At 41.8% G+C, this 19,115-nt stretch overlaps 1 protein-coding gene across 1 annotated transcript; it reads right to left on the bottom strand.

Annotated features, from left to right (window-relative positions):
• Positions 1 to 174: 174 nt before the first annotated feature.
• On the bottom strand, positions 175 to 18,810 carry NTPCR (nucleoside-triphosphatase, cancer-related). Its single transcript, XM_065631049.1, has 5 exons — positions 18,730 to 18,810; positions 15,864 to 16,026; positions 14,666 to 14,762; positions 11,631 to 11,840; positions 175 to 6,949 (listed from the first exon to the last, which is right to left on the bottom strand). Exons 1-5 carry the CDS (start codon positions 18,761 to 18,763, stop codon positions 6,881 to 6,883), a joined length of 573 nt encoding a protein of 190 aa, XP_065487121.1. The 5' UTR covers positions 18,764 to 18,810; the 3' UTR covers positions 175 to 6,880.
• Positions 18,811 to 19,115: the final 305 nt, after the last annotated feature.

Here is a 19,115-nt window from a genome sequence, read left to right as displayed (position 1 = left end):
ATAACTCAGTGAAAAGCACACAAGACATCTCTTTCCTGCCATAACTAAACAGCTGATCGCATGCAAACTAATTGGCATTTGATATATAACATAGCAAAGGACAACTTTGAACAGAAACAATGAATAGGTAAAAGGACAGTACAACATGTACTGTAACATAAGAGCTAAATCTGATTTTTGTTCCAAAGCAAATATTTTTTATTGCTATTTAACATGTTATGCAGGTGGTAATTCTGAATAGCAACATACCATCACAGATTGATATACTGCATGCAGCCATACTGAAATATTATGTGATTGAGCCACACTACACCGATTAACAAAAGTCAAATGTGAGAAAAGAAAGTACCCAGTGCATGGAAAGCCTTCAAAGCATAAGGTGCACCTCATTTGCAAAGAAAGCAGCTTTACATAAACAGCTGCTCTTAGGTATTATCTCGTGCTCCTGTTTGGTTTACACCAGTGTTTTTCAAATTCCAGGCAACAGCCCCCTTGGGAGTTGCCAAAACACCCAGGGGAATCCTCCTCAAGGACAGGAAAGTGCAAAGCAGGCTGTAATTATCGTCTGGAAGTGTTTGTATTAGGAAGGGAACAGCTAAATGCCTTTAATTGCTGGACACGGCTCAGTGTCCATAAACACTTGTAGCCAGTAATTACAGAGCCTTCTGATTTCCCTCCCCCAGAGAAACTGAGCTGCTGCCAATTTAATAGTTGCATAAAGACAGATGAGGCAAACAAGGGAGGCTGCGCCTTCACAAAGTTTGAGAAACACTGATTTACAGGAATGCATGACCACTTTGGAAGCCAAAAGGCTACAACAGATTTTTCCTTAGCACGCACGTGTGCTCCTCTTTTTTTTTTTTAATTAAAAAAATTGCAGCTATCAGTGTCTTGCTATTCCTCTTTACTGTAACTACCATAGGTCGTTTCTAATTCTCGACACAATGATGTGCAGCCAGGCCATCTTGTCCCAATTAACAAGAAAGATTTAACAAGAGCTGCTGTAGCTAAGTCTCCTTCTGTTAGGTGATACACAGTTGCATTCTGAGCTTCCTACTGTGCCACACTTAAGATAAGTTAGTAGAACTAAATAACACCTAGTGAAAATAAAATGATCCAAGTACCTTTTGTGTGGCAGCAGTTTTTGGGTTTTCATTCTGAATTGTTTTCATTTGCTTTCTGCCTTGTGAAATTAAGAAATCTATTGTTTTTCTTTCAGTTCAGATATTGATGAATTGATTATTTACAAAGCCCAACACAACCTAGGCAAAATTCTGCTCAGGTTCGCAAGGGCAGAAGCAGATTATTAATGTACAGACCCCTGAGACACACAGTCATCAGCATGGTTTAGGCCCTGCTAATGTCTCCTCCAGCACCCAGGTGTGATGTAGAAGAAATTGAATTCAACTGCTCCCTTGTGACCATTTCTGGCAGATGGTACCTTTCTTCCCACCAGCCTGCTCATGAAGTGCTTCATTACAAATGACGGATGGAGGTTACACAGGTAGGTGCAGAGCTCTTACTAACAGCCACCAGCCCCATTTCTGTACTCTGAGCTTTTCCATGGCAGTCTACTACAATAACTTAAGTTTAAATTCATTTCCATCAAAAATAAGTAACTCCAGTAGTCCTGATTAACCTAAAATATTCTATGTATCCAACTCAAGCATACTAAACCTTTCAGAGGCAAGCCACTGTTATCTGCTTAGCATGGACTGAGGCCCAGCACATCTTCTCTATGAGACCCTGCCATCTCCATGCACTCTGTCACTGCAGCCCAACATAATGCAGCTGCCTCACAGTTCCTGACTTCATTCAAGCCACCATAGTGGGCTGAAAAAACAAAGAATGGCCATTAACAATGGTAACAAAAGCCAGAAAAAAAAAAAAAAAGACAGCACAAACTCTCCCACATTACATTTCTCCACAATTTTTGAGATAGTCTGCTGTTATTAATGACTAGTGCTAAATGCAATGTCTTTAAATATCGGTGGAACCTACAGAATAATAAGACATGATGGTTAGAAATAAAACCTGGAACTAGGTATGAGATTGTACTGATTAAATGTCATCTTAGACCACACCATGTTTGCATGAGGTAGAGACAGACCCAATTACTCTCTACCTGACAGAAGATGCATTTAAGGCTCCGATGCACACAAAACTAACGAACAGGTACCAACACTTTACGGAAGGCCTAATTTCAACAGTAAGCTGCCCAGAACAGCTCTGCGTAGCACCAAAAGGCACCCAAGTCCATAGAGTGCTGTTATTGGCATATGTTCTTAGCCATACTTTTATTCCTGAGAGACCTAAGCAGCTTGATACTTAACCTTATACAGGAGGTGCTTTAGAGTTGCAAGATGGAGGTACCTGTGACACCTCAGGAACTCCACTTGTTGGGCAGTTTTGGGCTCTGAATGAAAAGCAGACCAAACTTTCTCCGCTTTTAAGTCAGTTGCAGCACTGATGGCAGATTTCGTTGTGTGTAACGCGGTCGTTAGAACTTGGCCCTGAAGCTGCTCAGGCTGAACAGTTTGCATGCATTACAGGTCTGATTTCTTAGCGTAGCTGTGATGCAGAAAGAATGGCCACTACCAGCACAGAAGTACCTTTTATACACGGTTTCATTTTGTGTCAATTTTGAAGATTCAGGGGCTATACATCAATTTTTCCAGACCTGCAGAGGCCACTTACTCAGCAGGGGGTGAAGGCAGAAGCCTGCCAGATGCTTGTTCAGCCGGCCCCATACCCCCTTGTTTCTACAATCTGAAAGCCGTGACATTCCCATCTTGCTAGAAGGCTGAACACGTCCTTTGAGGAAGCCAAACACTCAATCCACAAGAGTATTTGGTACATGAGGTTCTTTCATAGAAATGGCAGAAGGGACAGAGCTTAACCCAGATAACATCACCATTGCTGAAAAGAAACATTGGGAGTGATTTTTATCCACACTGGCTCAGTGAGACCCTCGCAGAGAAGAACAAAACAATAGCACACACACAGTACTTCAGCCCTTGCATTGCATGGGGGACACTGACCCCTCTCCCATTTTGTTTTCCTGAACTTTCCTTTCACTAATAAGCTCTTGTTTACATCATAACTTAAAAGCCAGGTGCTATACTCCTAAGGGTGAATCATGACCCAAAGATCTGGTAAAAAGGGTTTTAGTAACATTTTCCCAAAGCAAACCAGAGACTGCTGAACGCATATCCCCCAGGTACGTTGGCAAGTCCCCAGTCTGGCCTTCAGCCCGGCTGTTTCCCACCACAGCAAGTAGGAAACAGTGATGGGCACAACGTACAAAGGTTGTTTCTGTTCACTCCAAAATATAAATGCTGGGGGTCCTGCTCCTTCCTCCATTTTGAAGCGTCATGCAAACTTCTTGTGTGAAAGGAAGTAGATTTCTCACTGAAAAGTCTCAACTCATTCCTAGAGACAGAAAAATTTTGGCATTCATTGCTTTTAACACAAATGTTAACAAAAAGGATTTACCAGTGTGAGTCTCTTTTCCCCTTGACAAGATGGCCAGATCACTTCAATATCTATGAAACAATTAAGTTCTTAGGAGGCTCTGCAATGTCATCACAGCTTTTTTAAAACACTATTTATTAGAATAAAGCAAGAAGTGTTATCTGCATTTGGCTCCAACCCACTGACTGCTCTTCTCTTGCTGGGGAATTTAAGTTAAAGATTAGCTGAATTTTGTGCAGCTCATTTTAGAAGATTAGAATTACCAGTGAAATTCTCCAGCATGTAATAATCATCTTCTCATCAATGCATATTTTTTAACTACACAATTATCGCCATATTTAGATTACTCCCTGGATTGAGAGCTAGTATTTAATTACAATGTTTCACTAGTGCTTGCACATCCTTAAATCTGCAAGACAGACATATTACATATAATTAACTTTGCAGCAGGTCCAGTGTTAAAGATTCACTTCTCTCATTCAGCCTTCTCAGAGTTTTACAAGTCAAAAATTGTCTAATGCATGATAAATAATGCAGGCCCTGTTTATTCCATGCTGTGTGCCATTTTATGTTGGAATTACAAACCTCCTTGCCAAGAACATCCTCAGTTCTCAGGCTTTGAGAGAGTAATTGGTACCTCATATTCTCCCCATTTTTGCACCAATTAAAACCTGCAGGTGCACTAATGCTGTCATCTGGAATCTTGCAGCTACATCAGAGGTTATTTTCACCAAATGTGGACTATTAGTAAAATGGGCCCATCAGGGGAATTGTGAATGCTGTTGTTACAGTGCTCTCAAGGCCTTCCAAATATTTTACTAGCACAAAACCAGACAATAATTTTTTACCTCTAAAGTAAACATGGTGTCATAAAAACTAAGTTCAGTTGGAAAGATTGCTTTCTCACTCAATGTATATTTGAAACAGGGCAAATAATTTCTTCAGGACTGTCTCAGATTAAAAGGCTGGACACAACTGGTAAGGTCATCCAGGATCTCCTGCTAAACGTAGACCACAAAATTTTTCTTTATTTCTCTTGAAAAACACTCTGTAGCTCAGAGAGAAGATGGGCTTTAAAAAAACAACAACACCTAATTAAAGTCTCTGCCCATCTTGAAATAGGTAGCAGAAAGCAAGAGTCAATGACGTCAGTAGCAAAAATACCCTTTGATTTGAAAGGGCTGATCCTTCACTCACAGTTCCAGTGAACGAAAAATCCAGCTCCATTTTATGTTTTCTAGTGATTATCTACCCTCACTACAAAAGGTCTTCCTTGCACCATTAGACAATGGCTTAAAAGCACTATAGGCACATTGAGCAAAAGCTCCCCAAACTTGTTGTTATGACTTTCTTTTTTTTTTCCAGCCAATTAAGTGATGGGACTACAGCAGGCATCATGGCATTATATGAAGGGCAACATATCTGCTCTTAGGAGGAACAAATACCGCTTCCAACAACACTGGCTGAGCTGGAATCTGGCAAACAGCTCTGCCATCACTCCTGAAGTAACTCCCCTCCCCAGACTTTACAGCAAAGTATCAAATATCTCCATTTTATTTAGCTTTAAAGGTCAGTCATCATGTAAGATTCAGCTGCAGTCCCACTAAAACCATGCTAGACTTTTGACTCATTTCATCACTGAAAGAACTATTCTTTTGCAGCATATTTGACATCTTAAGATACTAAACATTGAAACAGTAGGACATCCAGCACTGAAGAGCAGAGAGGTTTCTGTTTGAAAGTCTATGGCACATAGCTCTGAAAAAGTTTGCTTTGATCCCAAGTCCTTCACCATCTAACAAGGTCTAAGATGCACAAAGTAATTTACAGGGGATTAGTGATACCTTCAGGGCACAGCCTTATTTTGCAAAAAGCAGCCAGGAGCTGTACATTCTCAAAGGAGTGGGACCCTGAGAAGAATTCCCTTTTCCCAAATGTGATGAAGATGATACTATCATCCAAACAGATTTGGGAAGCGTGGTAGTGGAACAGGCAGTCAGGGTAACAAGGCCATTGCATCCTTTAACATGGCATGTACCTCCTGTCATTAGTAAAGGGGCAATATTTGTACCAGACCCCTGTTCTGAACATTTGGAAAGAGAAAGGACATTCCCTTCATGGTTTCATCTGTTTTCCAGGGCACCTGTAAAAATGCCTCTCCCCATCCAGCCCCCCTACAACTTGGGGTGTCAGTTTTACAGAAATTAAAAGCATTTTCAAATGTCAGTGATTTAAGAGTTTGCTCATTTTAACGGTTGTTGAACTGAACAGAAAAAAAAGTTAAGAAGTGACTGAATTCTTAATAACTTTTTGCAGCCAGAGATGACTATAAATCACACAATGAACAAGTGTGCACCTGGGAGAGAATTCTGTGTTCACAACATGCAAAACTGATTAAGTGGTAGCACTTTTCCTGAACACATCTGCACACCTCATAGGGAAAAAACATTGTCTAATATTCTCAAACACTTATTTCAACATTAACCATTATGCATGTACAGAATCAAATAAGGGAAAAAACCCAACCAAACAGAAAGTGTCAATAAACATAACTGATGGGAAAACCCATATAGAAAAATGCAGTATTAAGTCAATCCTGACCTAATAAACTCTGCATTAAAAACGTAAGACTTGACTGAACTTCATGGACCTAAAGATTTATATACATACATATATATATATAATGCAGCCCTCTTAACTACTGTCTGGGCCACTTAGGAGAGGGTAGAGTTGGTTATTTTCCCCCCGAAGTGGAATTCTGTAAACGTCACTTGGGACTACAGGAAATTTCCTTGAAATTCCAGATAACCCTTCTATAACCCTTCTTATATTGCAACTGGAGAGAGGGGTGTCTGGGGTCAGGAGGAGAGCATCTGCTTATTCCTTCTACCTCATGAATCCTCAGCACCCATGCTGAAACACACTTGGACACACCTAAGCAGAGTCACCAACAGCAAAGATACTTCTACATAAACCAAGAAGAGCGCACACGCATTTTGGGCAGGATTCTGTTCTGTTACACCAGGGCTGAGATCCAGATATTAAATTGCCCTCTAGGCAGAACAGTCCACACCAAATTCTGAAAGACCATGATCACAAACAGATTTGATAGTTAATTGCTTTTACCTGGTGTCAAACCACCTGACTTTCAAATGCCCAGATTAGAACTGGATGTTAACTATGCATCTGTTCAATTTTTTTGAATGGATTGGCTTGTGAACTGAATAAACAAGAATCCTGCTATCTCATTTTCACATTCTAGAGTATTACCAGCTTTACCTTGCTTATTCTGAAGGCTCCACTAAAGCCTCCAGGGACTAAAGCAGGAAGGACAGATTCTAAAACATCCGCAAAATGTTGTAATGTTATGTAAAAATAAAAGCTTTAGTGTTTACAGGCAAGGTCTTCATTTTCTGCAGGATTCCACAGCCGCCAAGATGTCTTGCAAAATGCTGTTTCTGTTTTCCTTACTAACCTAGAGAAAGAGAAATTAAAACTCATGTAATTTGATCAATAACCGTTGCTTCAAGAACAAAGCAGAAATTCAAATGCATTTCTTTCTTAGTGGACAAATGTTGAGTGTCAAACACCTGCCTCTGCCTGCTACTGAGAACACAAGCTTAACCCACAAACCTGCATATGTAATTGAATATTCAGTGATCTTTTTGATGTAATTACCCATGGTATTTTGCAGTATTATTCAGGGCCTGAATAACTAACAAGAATCACTTGAAGAACCAGTATGTACTTTTGTCATTACTAGAAATCCTTTTCAATTACCCAATATAATTTTCCTACTATAAAGTGGAGTTCTTTTGCCTTCAGTACTTGAAAGGGTTGTATTTATTAGGATGACAGATCTAGCCAAAACCACGTGCAACGACAAAAATTAAAACACACTTAGCAGCACAATTCTGTATTCTGAGAAGCATTAGCATTGCAGTATAGAAACATCTTGAAAATGAAATAAGACTACTTGAGAAAGCTGGGGTGTTTGTAGGACACTAAGGTGTGCCTTTGGTTGACCAGTCCACAGAAACGTTGGGCTTTAAGACCAGTACACGTGAATCCATATAGTCCAGTCTCCTGTCCTTTGCTGGGCCCATCTGCATTGCAGCACCTGCAGCTCACTGTGAACTGCCAAGCAAATGCCAGCACTTGCCAGTCAGCTCAGCTCCCAGGGACAGCAACAACAGAGCATGAACTGGTGGGGAAGGGGGTGTAAATTACCCCTTCTTGATGGACCAGGTCCTGATACAGAGCTCAGTGACCCACAGTGCCCTGCCTCACTAACTCAACCAAAACCTGGGGAGACGGCTGGGGTGGTGAAAGGGTTAACAAGCAATTGTGAAGTGTCAGCAAAAGCCTCATTTTCAAAAGTCTGAGAAATTTTCCCCACTGTTCAGATCCCTGCAGAGAGGGCAGGAAGAAAACAAAGATAGACGAGCCAAAAAAAGAAGTGAGGGCATCCATATTTTCAACAAAGTTTGAGAAATGCTCTTTGACAAGGAAGGAGAGACACCATGCTATGCATGGCATAAAACTCTCTACCAGCAAGGATTCACTGCATTCAAGATCTGAGCACAAGGGTTTGCATAGTATTGCAGTCAATACTGAACAGGAGAAAGTATTATTATTATTAAACAGGTGACAGTCCTACCTGAACAATTTGGCCCTAGGAGCCTACTGCTATTTACAAGCACAGACATCCTATCCAAATGCTGGAAACCAACACTGTAAAACCTAGAGACGATGGTCTAACCTATACCACTTGAATTCAAGAGAGCAGATCAACATGAAAGTGATTTAAAAAATGACATAAAAAAAGGGAACGAAAGGGCAGATCTGCCTGAAGTGTTGCTGGTTTTATTATCATTCCAAGCCTATTATAAGATAAACAGAATATCCCACAATAACAAAGAGAGCAGGACAACAAAGAGTGGAATTGCTCTTCAGTAAGCCTATTGAGAGACCTCAAGGTAAACAAGGCACAAAGCATAGATCAGCCAAACTCTAAATCTCACAGCAAGTGTCCCAATATCCTGACTTTCAAAGAACCTTCTGAACATTTAATAGCTCTTCCCACTGTCTCACAGCCAACAAAAACAATACTACATTTTATCTATCCCTTTTCCATACCTACATGCCAGAAGTCCAGTGAGAGCAGCAGAGAAAGTGCCAAGTGCTGGGAAATTTTCACAACTGTTTTACAAAGGCTGCTTGATAGATATAAGTCTCCTCTTAAGGTCTGGAGACATTCTGTGCAGGCAGCTTTCCCGGAGAGAACACATCTCCCAGTATCTGCACTGAATGTACAAACAGATGGGCAGATTTTTAGACAGGGACTTGAAAATAACTGCAGACACGGCTTATACGAAGCATTTAGGTGGAGGAAACTACTACCTAGTCTCCAAGCAGGCAACAGTAGAGGACAAAAGCTTTCTTCCCCTAACTGTTAAAGTACCGGCAATGAAACCTCTCTTGTACAGTCTGTTCAAATGGAACCTTTTCTTCTTCTGATCCATTTAACTATTTATTTTCTTTCTTAAAAGGCATATGCAACCAAACTTCACTAGTGGGTTTCATGGAAACAAGATTAATAGATGGTAAAATAGGAGAAAATGAATATCTGGCAGCTGCTAAGGATAATCTGATCCTATTTATGACACCGTGTCTGCAAAACTACATAGACCTGCGAAGTGCAATAAGAGCCTCTGCAATTTCACTGTAAAGTTTAGTTCTCAGGAAAATGGAATTGGGCAACGATGGAAAAAAATGTGTTAAATATCAGAACTCCCATCATTAAGTGCTCAAAACATAATAAATTAAACATTTGGGACCAAATCCTCACCTGCTTTTAGGGCATCTGGGCCCATTTACACTAACTGAATATGCTTTCAAGACAGAAGTGACTGTAAAACCCCAAACAGCTGTCTCTACGCAATCAGTGTCAAACATCACAACTATCCTTGTGACACTAAAAAAAGGATGAGAAAACTCTGCTGAGTTACTTGAATGTAGCCTAACTCCATATCAAGTGACAAAGCAGGCAGAACTTTTTTGGAAGGTTGCCACCTACTTCTGCACACTTCCAGGCACCATAAAAGTCAGTAAGGAATTACTGACCATGAGCTATTGGGGCACTCCAGGCTCTCCCCAGGCCACAGCCCTTGAAGCACAGATCTGGTGATGCGGCATTTAGCCAGTAACACCTCTGGCTCCCCACGGGCAGGTTCTGTTCCGCCTCACACACACGTTTTAACTAGCTGGGAAAGAGCGTGTAGTGTGTCACTGAAGCAAGCGAGACACATGCCCTCCTGCACAAGACTTCAGCATAGGTCTCTGCCACCTGGGAACCACTGCAGTCTGGCACACATTTCACACCCATGCTTTTGGCTAACAGATTCACCAGAGAACTCTATTTAAATAAAAGAAACCTGCACAAACTAATCTCAGCAGCGTAAACAGGATGGCTTACTTTTTTAGTGAAGTTTTTTTAAGCTAGAGAAAACATTGCTCCATTGAAATTTACAGGACGACTTGAGCTGGTTGTAGTCGGCGCTTCAAAGAAAGCTGTGTGGGCAGACTGACACAGCCAGCAACCCAGGCTGAGTGGCACACACCCTCAGAACATCCCCTGATAGAAACAGACAGCAGAAGCCTCAAAAGCTCCCTTGAAAAGCCAAATGCTGTTTTCTAGCACTGTTTCCTCCTCTGAGAGGACCAAACACACACTATTGCCTTGCCGTGACTGCAGCCTAAGCACCGAATGAGTGCTACTTTCAGCGAGGCTTTCTCCAGCCCCTCTTCACCACTCCTCCCACTGTATGGCCAGTCATAACAAATTCACATTCATGTGCATCCCTGTTCAGCACCCTGACAACTAACACATATCAGCTTGTCAGTGGGGAACCTGGGGGTTTATCTCCGAAAGGAACAGTACAAGTTGAATGCTTATGCGAAGAAAGCAATCTTCTCTCGTCTTTGCTCCTAGGATTGCTCTAGCACTTTAATTAAACAGGGATTTATTTAAAAAAGCAGAAACTGAAGATGATGATGGGAGCACCAACTAAAAGAAAGCTGAGGAACTTGCCTGAGCACTGCGGTTTTATTAATCTCACCTTGAAGAAGAAAAAAGAAGATGGAGGCTTTGCTTTCCCTGCAGTCATTAAGACCATTCAGTACAAAGCTGTTGAGACAGTAGTCTTCCTTCCTCATTCATTTGGACAAAAACAAAGTTAAGCATCCTCACTGTGATGTGCATCTGAAGAACAGGCTGTAACAGTATACTGCTCTACAGCACATTACCTCTTTTAGTAAGCCAGGATGTGTAAGTCCCACTTATTGAATTTATAATTTATAGAGATGCACAGTTCAGTTTTGCATATATAGCTTTATTCTCTACTAAAAATAGTACACACTGGGCAGAAAAATAAATCAAAGGAATACAGACTGTGTTTAGCTTGTTTTTGTGAAGCATCCAGGACACTTACAGATGTTACAGAAACCTCACACATGTATTCCTGTGAACAGGCTATGTTTTGTTCTGGTAAGCTTTTGAGAACCTCCCTGTAGCTGATGAGAAATGCACTTTGAGGACCTAATGTTCTGAAAAATATGTCTGTAAAAATAACACAATGAATTCCAAAATTGGTTTACTGACTAGAGAACATACACTCCATTTACAAGTGTCTTTCTTCTAGAAATCATTTCTGCAACTCCACTGATGCCTTGATGCCTTTTTTTTTTTTCCTTGAACATGATTACTGGTAATATTTCTGCAAGCCAGTCTGGAAAAAGAAATAAATCTAAAAATCTGACTGTACTTCAAAAGATTTAACTCTTATGAATAATGAAAACTTGCACGGCAATAATACTACAGCAAAAAAAACTTTTAGAACAACCATATCATTACTTCTACAGCCCCGCACAAGCAAAGCCAGCTGCATGAGACCACTACAGTAAGTGCCAAATGTGATTTTTTTTTTTTAATAAGGTGAACACCTGCCCATTAAGAATAAAATGGAAACTAAAAAACTTATTTCATACAAGCTACCCACAGCTATCAATTGGTAATGATTAGTTTTTGAACAGAGCCAAATATAAACCAGCAACCTACAACAGAAGAGTCTTTAAGGATATTAAATATTACTCACATTGAACACTTTAACATCTTTCCTACTTCTTATTTCTTCAACAAGATCCAGTGGCTTTCCCTTAGGTATTGGAATAGTTCCCAGCACCACAGTCCCTGAGCCAGTCAGTGTTTGACGAACAGCTTGAATAAAAGCCTGGCTGAAGAGTTCCATTTTCCCAATCTCATCTATGACACAAACTGTTTTCTCTGCATCACTGCCATGGCTTACCTGTGGAAAAGAGCATCGGGAGACTGTAAACAACACAGAACTTAGAAAAAGCAACAGAAATCTTTTCTATGCTAATAAAAGAAATACCTCCAGAAGAAATGAAATCAATTGTAATATTGGGGCAAGTGGAAGAGCCAAAGCTGCTGCTGCTAAATGACAGACTTATAAATCCGTCATTTCTATTCCAGTACAGATTTTCTGAAAGACGAAAATATTTGTATAGCATAAATACCAACTGCAACAGGAAATATCCATAATATCAGTTTTCCTTCAAAGCAGAATTCTCTTAATGGTCCCATGCAAGCTATTTGACAATTAAGAACAGCACTTTGCCTCCTAGCAGCTCTCAATCAATCTGAGGGACACCAATTTTTCAAAACTTCACTCTTCCTGTCAAACTATCCATCTAGAATAGATCAATATCCATGCAACACAAGTATTAAAAAAGACTTGCATTAAATCTAGATTTGCAAGCCCCTCCTCTTGCAGCTGGGTCAAAAGAGGCTTGAAACTAGCATTTCTCTCAGAACAACTAGCTTTCTTCAAAGCTACGCAGATAAAAATCAAGCCATTTCCAAGCCTCTCTCACATCAGAACAGTCATCTTCCATTTCTTCGTCAAGATATAGCTTATTCTATAGCCCTAGCCATCCCTCTGGATGGTAGGATAGGCACCATACTAATGATTAACCACGTGTTATTTGTTTTTTTTCATTAAGCGAATACTGTGCCAAATGGTACCGTACTGCAGACTGGTGTGAGCAGCAGGGAACTCTAGGAGAGATCACGGTGATTGTCACTGAGTGAAAGGCAACTCAGAAAGCAGAGGAACTATGCAGCAGAAAGAGGTACACTGCCTACTCTCTCTTGGTAACAGTAACCACGAACTATACTCCACTGTTTATAGAAGTGAGGAGGAAATCAACTCAAGTCAAAACATCACTGTAGATCCATGAATATATATCAATACCAGCCACATTATACAAAACCTAGAAAGAAAGGAAAAAAAAAATCAAAATGTTTTCCCTTGCGAAGGCAAAGTATTTGCTTCTGGGAAAGTGAAAGAACTGTATAACATGCATCCTAAAATCTTTTCAAGCTAAGTCTCTGCTGAGTAGCTGTTTTATCCAAAATCCTTTCATAGATCAGTGAGCTAAAAAGCCAATACTGGTCACGAGGTCACATATTGAGAAACAGAACACTTTGCTTTGAAAAAAATCCTCAGTGCTGCCTGAAGAACTTTCCAGAACCAGAGAGATCATCCATTGTAGGAACTACCTCTGTTCTCACTGGAGTGATCGAGACCCAAGTTTTAAGAGCTGAAACTGTCCTCAAGGCTAAATGGGCACATACCCACGCCGTGCTGGCCTCCAATCAAACCAGGCCATACCTATAACTCTCCCATCCTCGCTCTTCATTTGTCTCTTCTTGTTTCAGCTCTATGATCTTCCTCACACTCCTCCTCTCCCATTTTGTGCTGTCTACAAGCATGACCACATTCTCACAAAACGGATTAACAGCACTTTGAATGAGAACAGGGTCATGCACTTTCCGACCCTGCTGGCCCCTTTTCTTTCTCTCTTCACTCTCCTGTACTTGCAGAAAGCTACATAACAACCAGAAAAACTCAACACTGCTAACATCCTCCTAGCAAGATCTCTCCTGGACTTCACATTAATGCAGCAGTAAAAGGATTCCAAGTACAATGCTGGCTTAATGAAATATTTTTTATTAACCTATCCTTCTACTTACTAACACAGTCAATCGAGTTACAGTAAAATTAAAAATATAAAAATTGTTCCATTTTATTCATATTTCCTTTCTCCCTTGCCTGCAACACCCTTGCTTCCCTGCTCTCAGACTTTAAAGTTCCTTGACAAAAATAAGAATCAGATCCTCAATCTCATTTTTTCTCCTTGAACCTCTATGGTTTGTTTTTTGTGTATTTGTTGTTGTTGTTTGTTTGTTTGTTTTCCTTTCGAAGTTCATTAAGAAGTCCCTTCTTGCTTGGCCCCTTGAGCTTTGGCAGTGTAGAAAAATCACAATAGGATTTTTTTAGTAGTACCATTCAGCAGCTGCTGAACAATGTTTGTGATATGTTATTGCCAAAATCAGATCTATTTTTGTTTAATTTTGGAGAGGGGAAAGGTTGGAGTGAGAGAGAGGAAGAGGGAAAAAGGCAGTAACAGAATGTTCAAGGAGGACAGCAAAAGGCCTGAGTGAAAAGTCTCGTCACAGTCAGAGCACTCCTTGTGCAGCAGGCTAAATCCCAAATTATAAGGCTACCACTATCAGTTAAAACCTACCACTCTGCAGGCACTAATGGTAATCAAAATACATAATAAAAAATAACCACTGGATTCAAGAAACAAATGCTTATACTGGAAGAAGATGGGAATCAGAGCAAGAGGGGAAAAAATGCTGTAAAGAAGAGCAGCAGAAAAAGTCTTTTTCTTAGACCCACTGACTCCACCCTGTTCTGCATGGTAAGCCACTTAGAGGATTTTTTTGCTTTCCAATATGCGAGATGGTGGCATAGGAAAAACCTTCCTATCGGCCATCTCACAGGCCAAGGAGGTCCTGCTCACAGGACAATGTCAGATCAGGAATGGGAGGGGACTGCAATCTCTCCAACACCACAATAAGCACAAGAGAACAAGCCACATTTTCCCCTCCAGCTTCCTGATCCTGAAGTCAATCAGAATCTTCAATACCCAAGAAACAAGCCACTTATTAATATCCAAAACTAGCACTCTAGAACAGCCTTCCAATAACACTAATTATCATAAAACATCTATTTTTCAGCAGCTTCAATAGAATACTTACGTTTCTCAGCATAGGTAGAACCAGCTGCTCAAATGAAACAAGGTCTACAACATACTGTCCAACTCGATATTCACGTCTTGAAGCAGAAGAACCAGAACTGAATTTGAAAAAGAGACACACAATTCCTTCTAAGTAATGAGTTTAGTGAGAATTCACTGCAGTCATTTCAAGTGGATTTATGAGAAGTTATCCTAATAAGTCAAATCCCCTTCATTCTTTCAAGAAAAGGAAAGAAACCCTGCAAACCATCCATTAGGTCATACTGCAGACAGCACACTCTCAGATAATAAATATACCATAAGCTACCTTCACAACTATGTAAGCTCAAATTTGAACAGTGTATGGAAGGACCATGGGATATAAAAGCCAGCAGGTATACTTACGCTGAAATCAAAATACATGCCTGCATTTCAGATCTTTGAATTTGGTAATGTGACACTACAGACAGCATCACAGCAGTAGCCCAAATCTCAGTATGGGCTGCAAAACCTTTAAACAATCTTGGAAAAATACTCAGTTTGCATGCTTCATCACGCTATCCTAGGTAAACCTCCTTTATTAACAATATGCGAATTATTTAGTCAGATAACTATGTCTGAATGAGGTGCTAATGTCACATCTGGACCTAGACTAACTTTTGCACAAAGCATGAAAAGCTAAGTCTAGTAAATCAGCAGAGACTGTGAGCCCCTCTGTACTTCAGAGGCCCCCCTCTTAGTGGGGCTCTGAAACCCTCTTTTTCTTAAAGTTCACATGTGGGTTTTGTGGGCCAGTCAGTGCCTCTTTAAAACAATGTTATATGCAATTTCCCCTTTATTTTCCACTTCTATCTCCATAAATTAGCTGGTGGAAACAAAAAATCTTCCTCCTTGACTATAATAATTCACTTACTGTATCCCAAAGAGACGTGGTCTCACAACAAAAGGCTCAGTAGCGCTTCCTCGCTATCTGGTGTAAAGAAGGCAGTAAGAGAGAACATCTTTTTCTAGCACGTTTTCAATATTTCACTACGCAATAGAGACATTGTCTACATACACAATACAGGTATCAGGCAGGACACAAGAACTGACCAAAGAACCTGACCATGAAAGTCATATGTGTGCTGGAAATCATCCTCTGGAAGAGCATTTAACATGTTGACAGACTGAGGCAGAAGCATGAAACAATAAGCCAGTTAAAGTCATTAAAACCCCAGTACCTGACTCTAGATAAAGGTCCTCGTTTTCCAGACAAAGTGACAACATCAAATCCTGTTCTCCTGCCACCTTCTCTAACCTCCTCTGTGTAAAATCCTTCAATGGAAATGCCCGAGGATTTTAGAGCTTGAGTGACTTTCTGTATCAAAGTAGTCTTTCCAACCCCTAAAAATAAAGAGGAAACAAAAATCACACAGGATTAATCTTCTTCTCCACTAAAAGCTCATTTTTCAACACCACAGTAATTAATCAGTTCAGCAGGAACATTGATTAGGTCTGAAAATTTATTTTTTTTAAATGGAAGGAAAGGGAAGAACAGAAACACCTTTCACACTTCATCTTGTACTGACACTGTACATTGTTTTTTCAGCCTTCAAGAAGTATGTCTACAGTGAAGTCACAACAGAAGGGTAAAAATATTGCTGGCTACCACTAAATTTGTTAGCTTAAATAGTGTGTGGCCAGGCCACAAAGCTTGCCTCAAGGCACGTAAATACACAAGAGCCATACTGTTACACAACTGATACCCAAGCTGGCTGGAAGAATGGCTGATGAATTTCCCTTCCTACCACTGCTATTCACTATTTTTTAAGAACAGACCTGAGTTCATCCCCCTATTAGATCATAAAGTCAAAACTAACTGCTACCAGGAGCCTAACTGACACAAAGGACACCCTACTTCTAGCGATGTCCTAGAAATCAGAAGCACTCAGTGCCCCCAAGATACCAGGTCCTACATGGCAAAGTATTTCCAACCAAGTATCTCCAATCGCAAGAGCGGTTTCAACTAGATACAGGGAAAAGCTTTTTTATGGTGAGGACAATCAAGCCCTGGAACAGGTTGCCCAGAGGGGTTGTACAGTCTTCATACCCTTTGAGGTTTTCAAGGCCTGACTAGAAAAAGCCTTGAGCAACCTGGTCTGGCCTCATAGCTGACCCTCCGTTATACCTCCTGAAGTGATATCATGAACTAGCCTGTGGTCCTATAATCCATTTTCTTACCCTAAGACAGATCCTTAAAACCCGCACCACTTGATGGCTCCTAGCACAGTTTGATGTATTTTCTACAATGTGAATGTTGGCCATGTTCCAGACATCCTCTCAGTTCCCACAAAGGAGCTATTTCTTCTCCTTTGCCATTGCACAAGTACATCCCTTGACAATCTCCTTTTAAACTCAACTTTATTGCCTCTCACAAAATTTAGTGTTATCACTTCATTTTTAATCATTGTTGTAAAGAAAATCAGAAGATAGAAAATAACCTGCAGAATAAACCTTTAAATTCCTGGAGACAAGGAATATAGATCAAATATGAGGTGCCTGAAGATGTCAACAGAAATAATTTCACCATGTACATACCAAATTCCTCCCTTAGATTTTAAGCAGATTTAAGAACTACTTTCTTAACAGTAAATATCAATAGCAAAACATTCTGCGGCTGCAAGGGCACCTAGTCAAACAATTAAGCAAACTTTTCAAAACTGAAGCCAAAGGGATACCTGGCATTCGAACAACAATAAAATGACAAATGTGGCACCATCAGTATCTACCATCTTTTCAGGGCCTTGTCTATATAAGCGAATTTATACTCATTTGGCTAAGTAGATTTGCTATCTCTAATTCGGTTACTTTCATTCAGTAAATTGCCAAAGCAAGCTAACATGATTCAAACTAAGTTTAAGAAAGCTCAGAATTACACATTTAGCTAATCAAAACAGCTCCCTCAAATTCAGTTAAATGAACAGAGAGAAGGCCTCAGCAGGCCTAACCTCTGTGTCTCCTGGAGGGCTGCCTTTATTTGGTGGATGGAAAGATAGAATGAAGTGGGTGGAAGGCATTGCTATCTCAGCCTAGCAGTAGCATTTTCAACTAATTCCAGACAAGAAGAAAAAGGGTCATAAAAAGGAGAATTAGGTCCACTTCTTTACTTTCAGGCCATAAAAGAAAGCTTTGTGATCAAAATAACTGGTTTATTTCTTCATTGACCTTACAGTCCAACCCTCATGCTCTGTGCCACTCTACCTCCACAATAATCGGACTCCCCTACCACGACAAACTACTCCACTGCTTCAACCAAGGCCTGCGCATATGGGATATGAATTATTGCCTATAACTGAACATTATTCAGGCTGGAAGTGCTGAATCGCAGCATGGTTGGGGCCTCTGGAGACCACCTAGTCCAACCCACCTGCTAAAGCAGGTTCACCAGAGCAGATCACACAGGAATGTGTCCAGGTGAGTCTTGAATGTCTCCAGAGGAGACTCCACAGCCTCTCTGGGCAGCCTGTTCCAGTGCTCTGGCACCCTCAAAGTAAAGAAGTTTCTCCTCATGTTTAGACAGAACCTCCTATGCTTCAGTCTGTGCCTGCTGACCCTCATCTACGTTACAGAAAAGATGAGCACTCAGAAATTATTAAAGGCTGGAGTTGAATTGAAGCAGGATTAGTTGTCCAGAAGTATTTTTTCCCTCAACACTGAGCTGCAGGGCAAGAGCCAAAGAAAAAGCAGTAGCACCTGGACACATATGTGCCATGGGAGTGGATGGGGAGCTAAAATGGGCTTTCATTAGGAACAAATTAATTATTGCAGCACCTCTGACCTCGACAGGCGACAGCCGGGCAGGGGGACAGCCACAGGCCCGCACGCCGCTCCGGGGTCACCCCGCGGGCAGCTGCCGGGCCGGGCTGCAGCAGGAGGCGCTCCGGGGGCTCCCGCACTCCCGGGCCAGTGCTGGGGCCGCCGGCAGGTGCCTTCCCCCGGCTCCAAGCGCTTCCCAGCCCCGCGCAGGCCAGGCCAGGCCGAGCCAGGCCCCAGCGGCCGCGCCGCTGCCCCTTGCCCCGCTCCCCAGGCTCCTCCTGCCTCCGTTACCTGGGGGTCCCGTGAGGAAAACGTGTTTGGACATGGCGGGGGCCGCGCTCCGCCCTCTTCCCCCACCCGACGCGGACCGACTAGCGGAAGAGCCGCGTCGCTCCGCTCCGCCCCCTCGGCCTGGCCCTGCCCCGGCGGCCTCGCCCCGCTCCCGCCTCATCGCCGCGGGGCCGCGCTCACCCCGGCAGCCGTGGCAAAGCAGCGCGGAGCTCCCTCGCCGCCTCCCCTGGTAGCGGCGGCCCGGGAGGAGCCCGCCCCGAGGCCCTGTCCCCGCGGTGCCTGACATGGCGGTCCTTGCGGCCTTGAATCCCCGCGGCCGGCGCACGGTTTTAATCGGCCGGCCCCGAAAAGGTGGCGGCCGGTGGCCGCGCAATTCCCGGCAGCTG

This window comes from Caloenas nicobarica, chromosome 3 (assembly GCF_036013445.1).
Source record: "Caloenas nicobarica isolate bCalNic1 chromosome 3, bCalNic1.hap1, whole genome shotgun sequence".
Lineage (NCBI taxonomy): Eukaryota > Metazoa > Chordata > Aves > Columbiformes > Columbidae > Caloenas > Caloenas nicobarica.
This window is presented reverse-complemented; position numbering and strand designations above follow the sequence as displayed.